We start from the raw sequence: 16058 nt of genomic DNA, 5'->3' as shown, positions 1-16058 counted from the left end.
TGGTTGGTACTTGACTATTGATTGATTGACATAAATGGACAATAAGTTTGAAGTTACACCCAAGACTTTTTAGAATAAATCAAAAGTTTCTTACAAAATTAAAACAATTATGGTCATGCGCCATGAATTGGGGTATAGGAAAAGGTGGCGGTGTTACATTTTTTTGTTTTTTCCCAAACATTTTGTCCCAGATCTCAAGAATGGATAGGTGTACTGAACTGGTTTTGGTCTTATTTTCTTGCTAATTTATCTGGCTAAAATTGTGGAAAGTAAAACTTTCATACTATTTTTACTTTGTGAGATATTGCCAATCAAAGGATGTTAAGTCAGGGGTGGTGGAGCCTACGGATGAGGAGCCACGGATGAGGCATGTGTTAAAGTATAGGGAATATTGTTTTTTGGTGAATCTCAAATATATTTTTTACTGTAACTTCATAACCCAGCAAGGTATTGAGATGGATTATGTACCATTGTTTTGGTAATTATGTCTAGTAGGTAATGTGACCAATTTTACTTTAAGCAAGTTTAATTTGTTCTAAATGTGCTGCATTCTGTGTCATGGTCTAGGTTTTTCCTATACGTTACTGTACTAAGCATGCATTTATGCTCCGAAATGTTCTGAATGTCATATTTCTTGAATAAGGTACCCTACTTCTGTAAAAGTTATCATTCCTTAGAAGGAAATTTGATGAGAAATTCAAATATGCTATTGGTTTTTGTGTAGGGCATGAAGGAAAAAAGTTTTGATTGAAATTATAATAAAAATCATAAAAATTTTGTACGACTTTTGAACACCCTGTATCTCAGTTAGGCAACATAACTTGTCCTTACAAGTTTGCTTTTTTTGAAAGTCTACAATGTTATTAGCACATCTAAAAAGGTTTTAACAGACCAGGTGTTTATGTTAGTAAATAAGAGAGGAACAAAATTGTATACTTTTTTGACCCAAATTTAACTTTTCCACCCTATATGACATTTGTGGCACCCTGTATATTGACCAAATGTTTGTATGTGTGTATTCCTGGTACTCTAAGCTTTACAGTGATATATAATTTTATAGGGTTTTGATGAACAGAATATGAATTAGATCAGTTTAAGTACAAAAACATGTAAATTGTTGAATTTTTTATTATGTAACGCATTTGGCCCCCAATTCATGGCACACGACCTTATATATAAAGGTAGTTGGTAGCACATTTTGCTTGACACAACTAGTCCAATTTACAGTTTCATGTATTCATCAATCTTCCATGTGAATTTTGCATTATTTGGATCCTGACTGAGCCTTTCCTTCACATACTGCCATATTTACAGCATTGGGCTATTCCAGTTGAAATCCAAACACCCCCTATGGAAGACAGGACCTTGCTCTCCCACACAAGGGAGTAAATTTCAAAAGAAGGCACTCATTCGGGTAACCCTATTTGAAATACACACTTTTTTGTGACAACTTAGAAAAAAATCCGTTCGGAGTAAAAACAAATCAGTTAGCTTTTCATAAAGAAGAGACATGAACTTAGGGAAGGTTTTTTTATTTTTTGAAATTGTCTCTTTTTTCAAATATTGAAAAAAACATGTGAAAAAAGCAATTTTGTCACTCTATTAAGCTAAAAATTGCACAGAATGGTGTATATTTTTGATTAAAACAAATATTTTGAAAAAATGAGAAAACCTTCCCTAGGCTTTGATGTACTCTAAACGATAGTGCAAAAAGTTTACCCTTTGCTTGCATATTTTTCGAGTTATCTTGTCACAAAAATCGTGCAATATTGTCAAAAGTGAACTCTGAGAAATCGATGTTTTAGTAAAAAATGTCAAAATTATGCACAAAACGTCCTTATATTTTAAAATGGTAAGACTGTCACGCTTGTAAAAGCTGTATCTGGTGCATGGTCTAAACATGCATCTTTTTGCACCAATGAATCTATAATGTCTGCTTTCAGTGCGCCAAAATTCAAAATAATTAAAAAATCTAAGTGGCATTTTGACTGCAAATTTTTGTTTTGTTTACACCACATTTGCTGGCGTGAACAACAAACCGAAAGCGCCTAGACTGCGTTGGACATACGCGCAGAGTTGCGCGCGTCACGCTAAGCGAATGCTGGCAGTAATCAAGATATTTCAGATTCAGCGCATTTCTGACTCATTATTTCCGCCAATTTACTAAGCTGTCTTGAGCCATGTGACTTTTTAGAGTTGAAAAGAGTGAAACAAATCAAGCAAAAATACGAGTACATAATTATTAGCAAGTTGTATTTTATCAGTTTCAAGTGAAAGAATATATCTTAGTGTTGATAAATATCAAGAAATTCGGGCGTGAACGAATGTGTCTTCCATTACTCTGGCCTTAAGATAATGGGGGGGGGGGGAGAATTGATTTCAACTAGAATAGGCCATTAGCCTATATTTATAGCAAGACAAAACCCTTCTATGTTACACTTTAGGGAGATGAAAACAGTAAACACTCCTTTCTAATTGTTTCAGTAGATTGAATCATCAAAATTCAATCAAGTATACCAGTGGTGTAGCTAAGCCCCTACAGTACATCACAAAGTCGATGTTACATGACAATCCACAGGGCTGAGTGTACCAACAGTCCAGGGGAATAACTATACATATTAACAAAATTGGCTACAATCTGTAATGGGCTTCTACCCTTTCATCTGTTTCAGACCAAAATTAACCAAATGTTTACACATAAAAGCATTAATATTGCAAATTTTCATACATTCCATGCACTACCATCATAATCCTCTATAAATGCAAAGATTGACTAATCAAAAAACCAAACCCTAATCTTCATCTCTCAGGTTATTCTAAACTCCTCCCAAACCTACTTACTGTTTTTGATTTGTCCAGCATTGCTTTAGACCAGGTGATTGCTTCCATTGTGCAGGACCTCACTGTTTCTGTGCGTCCATGGTAGTATTTCCGTGTAGTAGCTGTTTCATATGTGGGTGCTGGTCTGCAATTAGATTGTAAACAAATATTTTGTTCAAAAATATGACAGGGGCAATCATTTTGAAAATTAGTTGAGAAATAGCCAGAATCAAAAATATTAAAAAATATATAAAAAATACTTGAAAGGGCCCATTCAGTGATTTTCTCATCCGGACAATTGTCAAATTCATCAGAATTCGGATTTTGATACCTTGTCATTGTCATTGTCATAGATGTGCTAACATAACCTGCTAGTAGTTCAGCCGAAAGCCATGTAAGAAAGACAAAATAAGACATTTTACATGAATATGTAATTATATACATGTACTGACAGTATATAAATTATATGTGTAATTCAATGGGGTTTCAACTTTGTCAATAATGGTGTTTACTTATTATTTTTTGCCTAAATTCATTCAGATATACATGTACCTAATGACAATTTTAGCAACTTATCCTTCACTTGTAAGAGATTTATAAACAATTTTATTTTTTTTATAATTTTGCTGGGATCACTGAATGGGATTTTAATTTATTTGAATCGGTTGACTGGTTTGAAGAAATGAGTGATTAAACAACGCAAGCATCAAATCACTTCATTCCCAGTTTGGAAGAAAGATCCCTCAACACAATGTACCCTAGGTGAGTCCGCCCTCCAATCCCAATGGGCTATTCCATTTAAAATCTCACTCCCCTGAGGAAGACACAGGGGGAGTATGAATTTCAAATGCAATGAACAAATTAGCAGCTCCATTTGAAACTTGCCTTCCCTCAATGGAAGATTCAGGTTGAATATTTCTCAGAGGGTGTATGAAATTCAAATGGAGCTGCCTCATATGTTCATTCCATTGAAATTCATACTCCCCCTGTGGCAGATGTTTCAAAAATCTTCCACAGGGGTGGTGTGGCTTTCAAATGGAATAGCCTAATGAGTGCTACTTTTTACCCAGAATTCTACTTACTTGTTGTACATGCGATAGTATGTGTACTGGAATGCCATTTGCAAGAATGCATCCGGATGAAAGCCCTGAGCACGGATCCATTTCTTTCCCATCAATGAATTCTGACAGTTCATTACCTCTGTAATGTTGGCCTTTATTAACAGAAAAAAAATGATATATTTATCAGTATTATTAGCCATGATATTTTGTTTCACCTCAAAGTGAAGTAAAGTGTGACTACTCCCCATTCCAGAAAAATACTAAATTTTTGGGATTAAGAAAATGTTATCAAGTTCTGGCAAATGTCAAAACATAGCTCAATCCTAATCATTCCTTTAGTACTAACTGGAGATAAAAGAAAAAGTTTACCATTTTATCAATTTCTTGAAAAAAAGAGCTAAAAAATGCATTTTTAGCATGTTTTCTGACAATCGAATCACAAAAATCAAAGACTTGCATTCAAAATCTTCGTACAAGTCTCTAGACTTGATTGTCACAGCATGTGAAAAACACCCTAAACATGTTTTTGGCCCTTAATACACAAGTCTGGCCAAATAGTGAAATTTACCTTTTATTGTCAGTTAGAACTAAATGAAAAAGTTTGATTGAGCTGTGTATCATTTGGCAGAAGTTCATAATATTTTTTAATCTCAAAAAATTAGCGCTGTATTTTTCTGGAATGGGGAGTAGTACATGTCAGTGCTTTCGAATGGTTGCATCCAAAGCATACAAACAAAGAGCCTTGGATATACATGTGATAACTCTGCAGGGTTACCTCGTGTGATTTTATTCTGGGGATATGATTCTGCAAGCAGCAAAATGTGCACCTATGTCGATCACTACCAAACTCAAAGTGAAACAAAAATTAATTACATCACAGGTGAAAATAAAATGTCATAGCAGTAATAGTAAAATAAGAACTCTACATTCATTGATCATTTATCATGGTCTACAAAACTTGCGGTAAAACAAAGTGAGGGTACCAACGTTGAATTACATGGGGTGACATTTTTTACAAAACATTCTGTGAAATCTACACCTGTATAGGAAATTAAGGTTAATTAATTGTAATCCATAGGGGGTGTATGGAATTCAACTATCTCTATCTAATGACTTGACATTCACTGCTCGGGTATCACATCAATACACTATGTAATACCTGAGCAGTGAATATAACAATGCATAAACTTGTAAAATACTGTACGTGCTTGTCTCTGAACTTAAATCCAGGACCGCTTGCTTGCTAGGTAGGTGTTCTTAACTGGTATGTTACATGCATCACATCATTCATGATACTACAATGTGCATGCAGACAAGAACACAAATTGTACCGATGATCAATAAAGCTTAGACTTTGGCATATTAAATGCAGCTATAACTTGTAAGATGCACTATGGGACCACTGGGAAGGGTGCATCATTTATTTGTCTGATATGCCATGATGTACCAGCGTCAAAGTTAGGACTTGCATTTACATACAATTGACATTGACTGTCCTTCACGGTCTTAGCTAGAAATTGAGGTTTGCCTGTTATTTGAATAAAATTGCTTGTCCTATAATTTGACCTTTAAACATTTACATGTACCAGATTTAACATTCTACAGCCCATGGGGGTCAAAGAGTTCAAAATGTGTTGGTCTTGTTTTACAATAGCCTTTCTCGATACCTACAATTGTAACGTACGTAGCATCTGTCAAAGGTATTAATTTTGCCCGTCCCAGGAGCAAACTCCCTGTCTAAAATGATGGGCAGACGGGTGGCTAACTAAGACACTGCTGTCCGTGTGACGCACCATATAACACACACATGACTTCTACACGCCCTTGTTTCTTGGGTGAGGCCTCACCAAATAAGTGTTTTAATGATACCATCAAATCAAAATTTTGCTGGTAAATGACACAGCCATGACACACCTTCGCTGGAGTCACATAGTGACTGATAGTGTATCTTACTACAACTGATAGGTGTATGTGACACAATCTGCTGCAATGGCGAATTTCATGGTATACAAGTGTGCACCATTGAAATTCTTACTTATTTGTAAAGTTATGAGCTTTAACAATGCCATTATATGCTATTATCTGTTCCAACTTCGATGACACCTTTCAAAGAGATATTAGAGTGATTTATGAGACAGGTGCCCCAGCTGTTCAATTCTCGCTATTCAATAAAAGGCGCCGCCAGCGGTTTGCGATGTAATCGTGATGTATCATGGGAAAAGGTCGACATCCAAGTCCGCATAATACTGAATATTACCATGCTATTACATAGGAACACGTGACAATATTTTTTAGTTTGTCAAAATAAAGGTGTTACACGCGAATCGATACTCAATAATACTTAATAATGTGATTTGAAATGTGCACAATTATTTTTTCTCTATCGATTTGCGTGTAATACCGTTATATTGACAAACTAAAAATATTGTCACGTGTTCCTATGTAATAGCATGGTAATATTCAGATTATGCGGACTTGATGTCTAATTTTCCCATGATACATCACAATTTTCCCATGATACATCACGATTACATCGCAAACCGCTGGCGGCGCCCTTATTGCGAATAGCGAGAATTCTGAGCAAATCAATGCTGAATTGATTACATGTTTATTCGCTCCATTGCATTCATACCCACAAACTTCCTCTGACAGCGAATGGAATTTGTCCAGCGTGAAGTCAGGAGGTGTCAATGTAGTTAGTATGTATAATTTCTTTTTGCTCCTTGTATCTAATTTTCACAGATTGACTTGGTTAGATCAGAAAAAGTTACAACAAAAAAGAAGAATTTGATTATAAATGTGGTTTTGCATCATATGATATGAATGATTAATATACTACGAAACATTAATGATGGTCAAGAAAGAAACTTCTACCCACAGATTTCCTGGAGGGGAAGTAGGCCCCCTGAACACAAAATAAGCATCACTACATGAAATGTGGCTACACATAAAGAATAGCTACTCTAAAATTAAAGAAAAACTGCAAACAACAATGGTAACATGCTATACAGTGTGTACCAAACAGAGAAGTCGGCCCTATTAAAGTCTGTATATCTACCACGAGTCATCGGCACTATATAGCTTTTGAGTTCAGCATGTTCTGTGTTAGCTTAGCGTTACTTAGTGTGTGTAAATACTTTTCACGCGCGATCAACGTGCCACATATGTACACGCAAGAAGCTACGCTAGGCTAGCACAGCACACGCTTAACTTCAAAGCTAGTGCCGGTGACTCGAGGTAGATATACAGACTATAGCAAATGATGTTTGACTAAGCAAATTTTTGTTTTTGCTTTTAAAGAAATATTTTGTTGGGGTCTGCTTTTTGAGAACACACTGCAGAATCAATTGTGGGTTAGCATAATGTCACTAGCCCGGATTTGTGTGGCAAAATCAACCTATGCTATAATTGGAGACAGAGATAAAAAATACTAGTTTGCGTCTGACATCCTGCCAATCAAACTCAGAAACAATTTGTGTACAAGTTGTGATGATTGAATAAATGAACGTGGCAGCAAAACAGTGTGCCTTCTTGTTAATTTTGTAACTCAAAAGTTAGATGTTAGTAATGGGAAACTTCCTTCCTTAATAAGGCAACATGTCAACAATGTCTAGAAAAGTTGATTTTTTTTACCTTGTAAAAGTATCATATGTTTTCTAGACTTTCTGCAATTCCTTTTCTTTGATGAAGGCACCAGATAAATCAACCTTCCTTTTACGTACTACTAACCAATCAAGGGTCGTGGGGAGTTTGATTGACAGTGACGTCAGATACAAACTAGTCTTTTTAATTCAGTCTCAGATTATAATTTTTCTTTCATCGTACTTTTGCTTTGCCATTTCAGATACCACTTGTAATGCTCTTGCCTTAAAGATTGAATCTTATGAAAGAGCAAGCGCTATACTCTTTATCCCCATTCATAACAATCCAATTGAGCATATTTCCATTTGTGTTAAACAAATTATCTTCTTCGTTTTGGCTATAAATCTTAAGATGTACATGAAGCTATGAATTCAGTTATAACTCTCTGTTAGTGTCAACGATATTATAACCAAAGTTTATCAACTCAAAATTACACCATAAGTAACACTATGACAAATCCACCATCTTGGTTTGTTGCTCATGGAGGGCAGATAGTGTACCTCTGGTATTTGTCTGCAAGAGCACGAAAGTGAACTATAATTTGCGCCTTTAAGCTTCAGCATTTCAGTCATGTGCATGGGGGACACCCCGTCAGTCCAAAACTCTGTCAGTCCGAACCCTCATCAGTCCGAAAACCCATTAGGGTTAGGGTAAGGGTTATGCTGGTTTCATACTTTCCTGCCACTTGCCGCTTTGCTGCTCTGAAGATAATTTTGTTTCACTGTGTAGTCATACCAGAAACACTAGCGGTGACCAGCGGCAAGCCGATATATCAATCACTCCACCACATTGCCCAAGCGGCAGCACCGCTGGGAGTTGAATTCAAGTCAACTCGGAGCCCGCTCTGACGTATGATAACAAAATACAATTTTGGAGCGGTGCTATAGCGGCAACAGTGGCTTTCAGAGTCATGCTGCTGCCACTCAGCGGTGTGCCACTCCATTTGCAGACAAGTGCAAGCGGCATGATGAAGCATCACGCCGCTCAGCATCAAGCGGCAGAAAGTATAAAACCAACCCTAACGGGCTTTTGGACTGACGGGGATTAGCATTGATGGTGTTTCCGACTGACGGGGTGTTCCCATCAGTGCATGCATGGTTTGGCACAACGTGTTACACACAGATGCACACAACCACATACTCTGAAATCAAGATTTGCCAGGTGCATAGCGAAATTAAATAAACATTATTAAAGCTGCCTTCATGAGGGACACACAAACATGGCAGAGTTGGTACTCTTTGATTCTACCTCATTGGTCAGTATAGACGAATCCAACAAGCCAAATTCCTACACCTCACTGGCGGCCATAGCTGGGGGTCATTCATAAATTTTATGCGATGCCAGTATCATAGGCGTGCAGCATTTACCGCTCCCGTGATGCGGTGCAAGTGCTACACGCTCCGATGCGCTCGCGATAGTGGGTGTCTTGGATCACAATCTAAACAAACTCAGCTAGTTTGGCGCAGATGGCCCCAGTTATGGTCGATTAATCCTGACCATCACTTGGCTCGTCGGATTCGTCTATAGATACATAATGGATGATTGGAAGGAATATACATTTGGCACCTTTTATAACAAAAAGCCAACATTATACTTTCATTTAAATGGGCTATTCTAGTTGAAATCCATACACCCCCAAGGAAGAGATGGTCTTAATCAACCACACAGCAGGGAGTAGCTTTCAAATGGAGACGGAGTCATTCAGGTAACCCCATTTGAAATACACACTCCCTGTGTGAGAGATTGTCATGTCTTCCATAGGGGGTGTATGGATTTTGACTAGAACAGCCCATTTGCAAGAGCAAGCAACTGCTTTTCTCATGAAATTGAATGTAACTGTAAAATCATTCTCATAATTTTTAAGAGGTCTCTAAGGAAAGAGAGTATACTATTGTGATTTTTCTGATAAATAACTAAGGGAGGACAGTTTTTATGGTCTACTTAGCTCAGCAATGCTTTGCTGTCTTCGATAATGGTTCATGTACGCTAGAGCATTCGATAGGAACAAGCGAACAGTATACGAGTTGCTGATATCTATCGGAGCGTTCAGCAGAGCAGCAGGATTATAGACACGGTCGATGGTAAAACCAAAATCAATTTCCTTTGTGTTCAGTAAGTACATAACGACCCACTCATCAACTACTCAAGTGGTCATTAAATAAGCATGTCTCTGGTCGTGTTCGCGCTCAATAGAAAGTAAAGTGGTGTAATTAGGTTTCAAGGGGTTGTTAATTCAAGCATGGTCGTAAAATTGATTCGATCGATATTTTGGTCAATGCTTTGTATCGGAGCAGAGTTATCAATTGAGCGGAGCCTAAAAGAGTTTGCTACAGGCTTTAATGGGTTTGGGCTTTGATAAAAGCCAGGTACCTCTCCGATACAATGCGCTATCGAAGACAGTGAAGCATTGCTGAGCTCAGTAGACCATAAAAACTGTCCTCCCTAAAAGCAGATGCAAAGGATATGATATTAATGTTAAAAGAAAATATGACATAATTAGATTAGAAAATATTAGACTATTTTGCCACAAAGAATCCTTAACTAATCTCCCATGCAATCTCCTTTTAAAGACACAGTTCAGATTTCCATGTACAGCACTGCCAGAGATGAAAGACTCTATATGCTTACCAAACCTCAACCTATTATACTAAATCCTGCACTGCGATTTATCCAAATGTACTTACCAAATTAAAATCCAACCCCCTCCCCCCGGAAGATTTTGGAAATATCTTCCACAGGGGAGTATGAATTTCAAATGGATGAACATATTAGACCACTCCATTTGAATTTCATACACCCTCTGATAAAGATTCAACTTGGATCTCCCACAGAAGGAGGGTGAGTTTCAAATAGAGTTAGCAAATGTGCTAATTGCATGCACTATAGAAGTTCTTTCCAAAATCTTATACAGGGGGAGTGTGGATTTTAAATGGGTTAAGCTCAATGCATCACCTGAGGGCACATTATTCTGCAATAAAACGCAGTTAAGCGTAGCACATTCTACACATAGCATTACGCTTGGTTAAGCTTTCCGTGATCCCCGCTGTCACATGTACGCCCTCCACCTTAAAGTAAACAACTTAAATTATTTGGGCAAAGAATTAGTATTTTCTTCTTAAATCGCATGATTTTATGGTAATAAAATAGAAATAAAGGTGTAGCATTATCCTTTACACTCAAACAATGTGTCCTTAGCAGAAAAAACGTTTAAATAATGGGTTTGGCTGCGCCTCGCCCATTATGTACGTTTTTACTGCCTCAGACACATTATTTTGGTGTAAATAATACTGCATCATCCTTTATTTCTTACAGCAAAGTTCAACTAAATAGAGCTTTCTGAACTGTGCCTTAAAAGTGAGATTATAGAGTGCACAAAAGTATACCTCCTCCAAGTGCGTAATGATCTCATGCAGTAATTCCACATCTGAAGCCTGCAAAGGAAACCAAGTCAAAATTGTTTCATCTAACCCAAGCAGATGTTTATCAAATAACTTTCAGCTTCAAATCCCAGAAATTCTTAATTGATGTATATTTTTTCTTCATTTTTTCATTCCTAAACTTTCCACACCTGTGTCATACCTAAACAACAAAAGTAACCAGAGTTTTTGACCACGACCTACCAATCCTGAACCCTCTCCACGCGGGTGTCGACTGCAGCTGCAGACGACAATTTTCAAAATTATTTTAAAAATTAAAAAATGTCAGAATTGTACATTTTCATGACCATATTTGGAATCAGCATGAAAAATGCATTAAAATGAGTACAAACAAGCCTAGTATTGGTTCAGTGGTTCTTAAGATAGCTCCTGATATTTTGAGAAAATATCTAAAAATGTGGACTTTTTATGTACCTAATTGAAGTCTATGGCCAGCATGCAAAGCATTAAAATCTGAAATCAGTCCACCCATCCATTCAAGAGATAAAGCATCCGGATATATGGAGGTATGTACACACATCCTCATCTTCATTAGATACAGTGCATACCTCAAAATTGAGTATTGCTGCACCTTGAATATTAATATGGTGAACAATGAAGTGCTAGTGATGAGTGTGAAGAAAGTCCATTTTATAAAGTGCTTCGTGCGAGTAAAAATAGCATCAGCAATTATGGAAGCTGGATGCTAGCAAGTCCACACTGAAATGCTTCTATGGACGGAGCTGCAATGACGGATGGAGGAAGATCACTCCATACCTACGGACATTGTAAAAACAGTATACCTCATGGTATAGGCACCTAAATATGCTTTTAAATAAAGAATGCATAAAACACACACAAGAACGCAATTTACATGGAATTTAATCACAGTGACCCGAGATGCTTCACAAACCATTTTATAATCACAACCCCATTGTATCAGCTTATAGAGCACTAGAGAATCCATGATCCATTCTCTGAAACCTTGTTTTCATTGCACGAAAGTTCTTCAGGTTGGCTCAATTTCCCAAACATTTTCTTTTTGAGGAAGCCACTCTGAAACTTTCATTGGCAGCAGTTTTATTTGGAAAAATTTACTTTTTATGTACAAAGACTATCCAAAATGTTACATAATGGTTAATACTTTTTTCTTCAAAAAAAAAAACAACACTTAATAGGAGTTATTATCTTTTCCAACTTTAATGACACCTCTATCAATTTCAAAGAGGTATTAGAGGGATTTAATGAGACAGGTGTTCTGTTCAATTCTAAGAAAATTAATACTGTTTTGATTTCAGGTTTATTTGCACTATTACATTCATGAACCTCCTCTAACAGTGAATGGAATTTGTCCAGTGTAATGTCACTAATTGTCACTGTAACTGGAACGCACAATAATACTTTTTTTCTCCAGAAAAAACCAATTTGAACATTTTTATTCGAATTATAATAAATCTGGAATTCCAAAAAATCCGGAACTCTTACATCTCTGCACACACATCCCAAACAAATTAAAGTACCCTGAATGCAAGAAACATCAAGAACATTTTGACTTGCTTTCTATTTTGCAAACAACAGACAGTTAACCAAATTTGAAAATTCCATTCATAATGCACAGCAGCCACTACTCATCAAGTGTTGATAAAGGTAACAGGTGGTGCTGAAACGCATTACACAAGTAAGTGCACTATCTGTATTGTCTATTATATACCTCATATATAGATTCCTGTCATCTGATTGGTTAAGAGTGGAGTCGTTGAAAGAGCTGTGCCCTCTTTTCTATGAAGGTGACGTCATACAACAACTGTGCCCCGGCACAGTTGATTCTATGCCCGAAAATAATTGGATATTCGCAACCCGAATACACAGATCGTCAGTATACATTGCGCACTCCACTATACGGCCGGCGTTGATTACGAAAGTGTTGAGACTATCGCGGTCACAGTTCGCAATGAATTTGACCTCTCCTTGACGACGATCTTTCACCGGCCGCCGTGAGTGCAGTGATTGTTTACATTCTGTTACATGTCAAGGATTTATACCTGCCAAATGTCACTTTTTAGACAAATTACTACGACCTGGAGACTCGGCAGTGTGTGATGTTAACACAGAAACGGTAGGGTTGTTTTAGATATGAAATCGGTAGATATCGGTCCAAATTCTGCACCCTTGCTCTTGCATGCACTGTGTGCATTTAAGCCTAAGGCCTATGCAGTTACAAAGCTTGCAGGCCTTGTCAGTCAGGAAATCTTTTAACCAATCAAATGAGAAGAATCTATATTATTCGGTATATAAAACAAATATTGACTGCTTAATATTCGGGCACAGTTTAAAATTATAGGTTTCGGTGATGTCAAAACCATGACTATGCCCTCAGCTTCGCTTCGGGCATAGTCATGGTTTTGACATCACCCGAGGGCCTATAATTTTAACTGTGCCCCTCATAGCAGTCAATATTTGTATACTGGCATCTAACCCGTGCAATTTCTCAGGCTGAATTTGTTTATAATACGCTGGCGGTTACATAATAATCGGATTAACTACCATAGCAATAGGTGAAAACAATTTTTGAATATACCGCGCTGCACTGATACTTTCACACGGTACCTCTGCATTGAACCGTATCATGCTAATCACTTGCACCTGTAAGATTAGTATTTTTGAAAAGACCAGTATTGTGTTCAATCTATGATTGCAGACATACACAGGTGATTAGTTCAACCTGCTTGTAGTGCAGCACGATATGTTCAAAATTGTTTTCACCTATTGCTATGGTAGTTAATCCGATTTATTACGTAACTTTGCCAGCGTATAGACCTTTCAGGAGAAATTTTAGGAAAAACACTTCCTGGCAATTTGAATTTATAAGAAATTATTTGGGATAAATTAGTAAAGAGGCTTTCAGGACACAAATACATTTAAGAAACTTTTTTCAACAGAAGCATCGTTGGATTGAAAAGGTTATTGAACCTTTGTCAGGTGTGACTCTGACTTCTTCTTCAGGACTGAATATTGATTCAGAGTCACACCTGATGAGGAAACCTCAACAACCATTTCAATCCAACAGTGCACCCATCAAAATCTTGTTGCTTGTAATATGTTTAAGGTGCAGAAAATCTGCTCAATTGATTAGCACAAGGGAGCAAACCGAAAGATCAATGAAACCCTATGAACCAAACAAGTTTGAAGGGAGAGTGCGGCTCAGTACATCAAGGTTCACGTTCCAAGCAGATGGACCAATAACCTCATCAAGGCTATGAGAATGTCAGCAAAAAAAAAAGTTTTTCATACTAGCTGATTGATCAACTAACCTGATGAAACCCTTCAAACAGATTTGGCTATTATAAATTCTGTTAAGGGGGTACTACACCCCTGTGGTAAATTTGTGACTATTTTTACATTTTTATCAAAAAATAATAACACACTGGTAACATAAGTTATGTATATTATTGGGGCAAGGAATCCAATTACTTCACCGAAATTTCAGCGACTCAAGACAAGCAGTTCGGTATATATGATAGGAAATGAGGTACATCCTAGCGGTACCTTATTTCTTATCATAAATAACGAACCGCTTGTATTAGGTCACTGAAATTCCAGTGTAGTAATTGGATTGCTTGCCCCAATAATATACATAAATTTTGTTACCAGTGTGTTACTAGTTTTTGAGAAAAATGCAAAAATAGACACAAATGTATTGAGGGGTGTAGTACCCCCTAACTTTCCCTTTCACCACAACAGCAATTTTTCAAGAATATCCAAGTAATCACAACACATTCCGATTACAACAATAGGGTTCCATTAATATTTAGATTTTACCTCTAAATCATGATATTTTTATTGTTATGATTTGTGTAACTTACATTTTTGTTGTATGTTTCTGTTGCATGTGCTAAGTCATTCTTCACCCGTTCATCAACTGCGAATACCATCTTCTCTGGCATAGGTAGATCTGGTGTGACACTATTGGAACCCTACAGAAGTAAGTCACGTAATACAGTAAGAAATCGACAACATTAAAACTTGCAATCCCGGGAGGGGGGTTTCTCATCTTTGGTTTGGGTGGAACTGTGCAGCTGGGATTCCGAAAAGCTACCCGACATTAACCAAATTTGATGAAAAATTATACAAATTTTTTGAAAATTTTCACAAATTTTGTTAAAAAACAATAAAAACTTTTGGCACTTTTTCAAGAATTTTGAAAAAAACACCCTTTCTTATTCCAAATTTTTATGAAATTGAGGGCCATAAATAAATCAAAATGGCTAAAAATGTCTGCCGAGTCTGAACTAAATGGCTAAAAATGGTACCCTCATTTCCACAAAAACTTTTCTAGGCTTTTCCAATGACCTATTGACAAAATGGGCTATTCCAGCTGAAATCCATACACCCCCCATGGAAGACATGACCTTAATCTTCCACATATATAAAGTGTAAATTTCAAATAAGGTTACCTAAATGAGTGATTCTTTTTTGAAATCTACACCCCCTGTGTGGGAGATTAAGGTCGACGTCATGACTGGTAGACAGGCTCAGACAAATTATTTAAAATGACTTGCCCAATCAAAACAACTGGATGTTTTATATAATTGTAATGTTAATTTTTCCTGAGGTAACTTAAATATTCTTAGCCATACTAGATAGGGTCTTTTGACTATGGCAATCCCTAAAAACAATCTACACCCCAAGAACTCTGCTAAACCCCAGTGAACCCCCCTTGGAAAATAGTTGCCCTATTTCCCTGATATTACCGTAACCACTCGGGTATAAGCCCAACCCCTCTAGATGGCAGATTTCACTTCAAAAATGGGGGTGGGCTTATAACCGGGGAAGGGCTAGTGCTTGAATTTAAAAAATAAGAACAATCACCCCCCGTTTGTATATGCCCAATGTACTAGTAATTTCTATCTTTTATTTCAATTTCTTAAAATTATAAGTGTGGAATGTTAATTATCAACTGATATTTTTTATATTTGTTCTTAAATATGAGAGCAAAGCATTGATTTGATTTAAGAACTTGGCCAAAATTTAGTACTGGGCTTATACCTGAGTGCACCCTTGTTCCCAGAATGTTTTAAAAAATAGGGGATGGGCTTATAGCCGAAGGTGGGCTTATACC

The 16058-nt window shown here is 36.9% G+C and overlaps 1 protein-coding gene across 3 annotated transcripts in view; it reads right to left on the bottom strand.

Annotated features, from left to right (window-relative positions):
* LOC140162643 (peroxisomal carnitine O-octanoyltransferase-like) overlaps nucleotides 1-16058 on the bottom strand; it is a 46593-nt gene that overhangs the window by 12553 nt on the left and 17982 nt on the right. For 2 of the 3 annotated variants that reach the window (XM_072185920.1, XM_072185922.1), the window contains 4 exons: nucleotides 14803-14913; nucleotides 10907-10954; nucleotides 3903-4033; nucleotides 2842-2965 (listed from right to left, as the gene is read on the bottom strand). In XM_072185920.1, coding sequence (XP_072042021.1) covers nucleotides 2842-2965; nucleotides 3903-4033; nucleotides 10907-10954; nucleotides 14803-14913 — 414 coding nt within the window. The remainder of the gene's footprint in view (nucleotides 1-2841; nucleotides 2966-3902; nucleotides 4034-10906; nucleotides 10955-14802; nucleotides 14914-16058) is intronic. The other variant, XM_072185921.1, reaches the window with a different exon arrangement.

The sequence above is a fragment of the Amphiura filiformis genome, chromosome 10, assembly GCF_039555335.1.
Source record: "Amphiura filiformis chromosome 10, Afil_fr2py, whole genome shotgun sequence".
Lineage (NCBI taxonomy): Eukaryota > Metazoa > Echinodermata > Ophiuroidea > Amphilepidida > Amphiuridae > Amphiura > Amphiura filiformis.
Note: the sequence above shows the minus strand (reverse complement) of the source record. Positions and strands in the feature narration are given on the sequence as shown.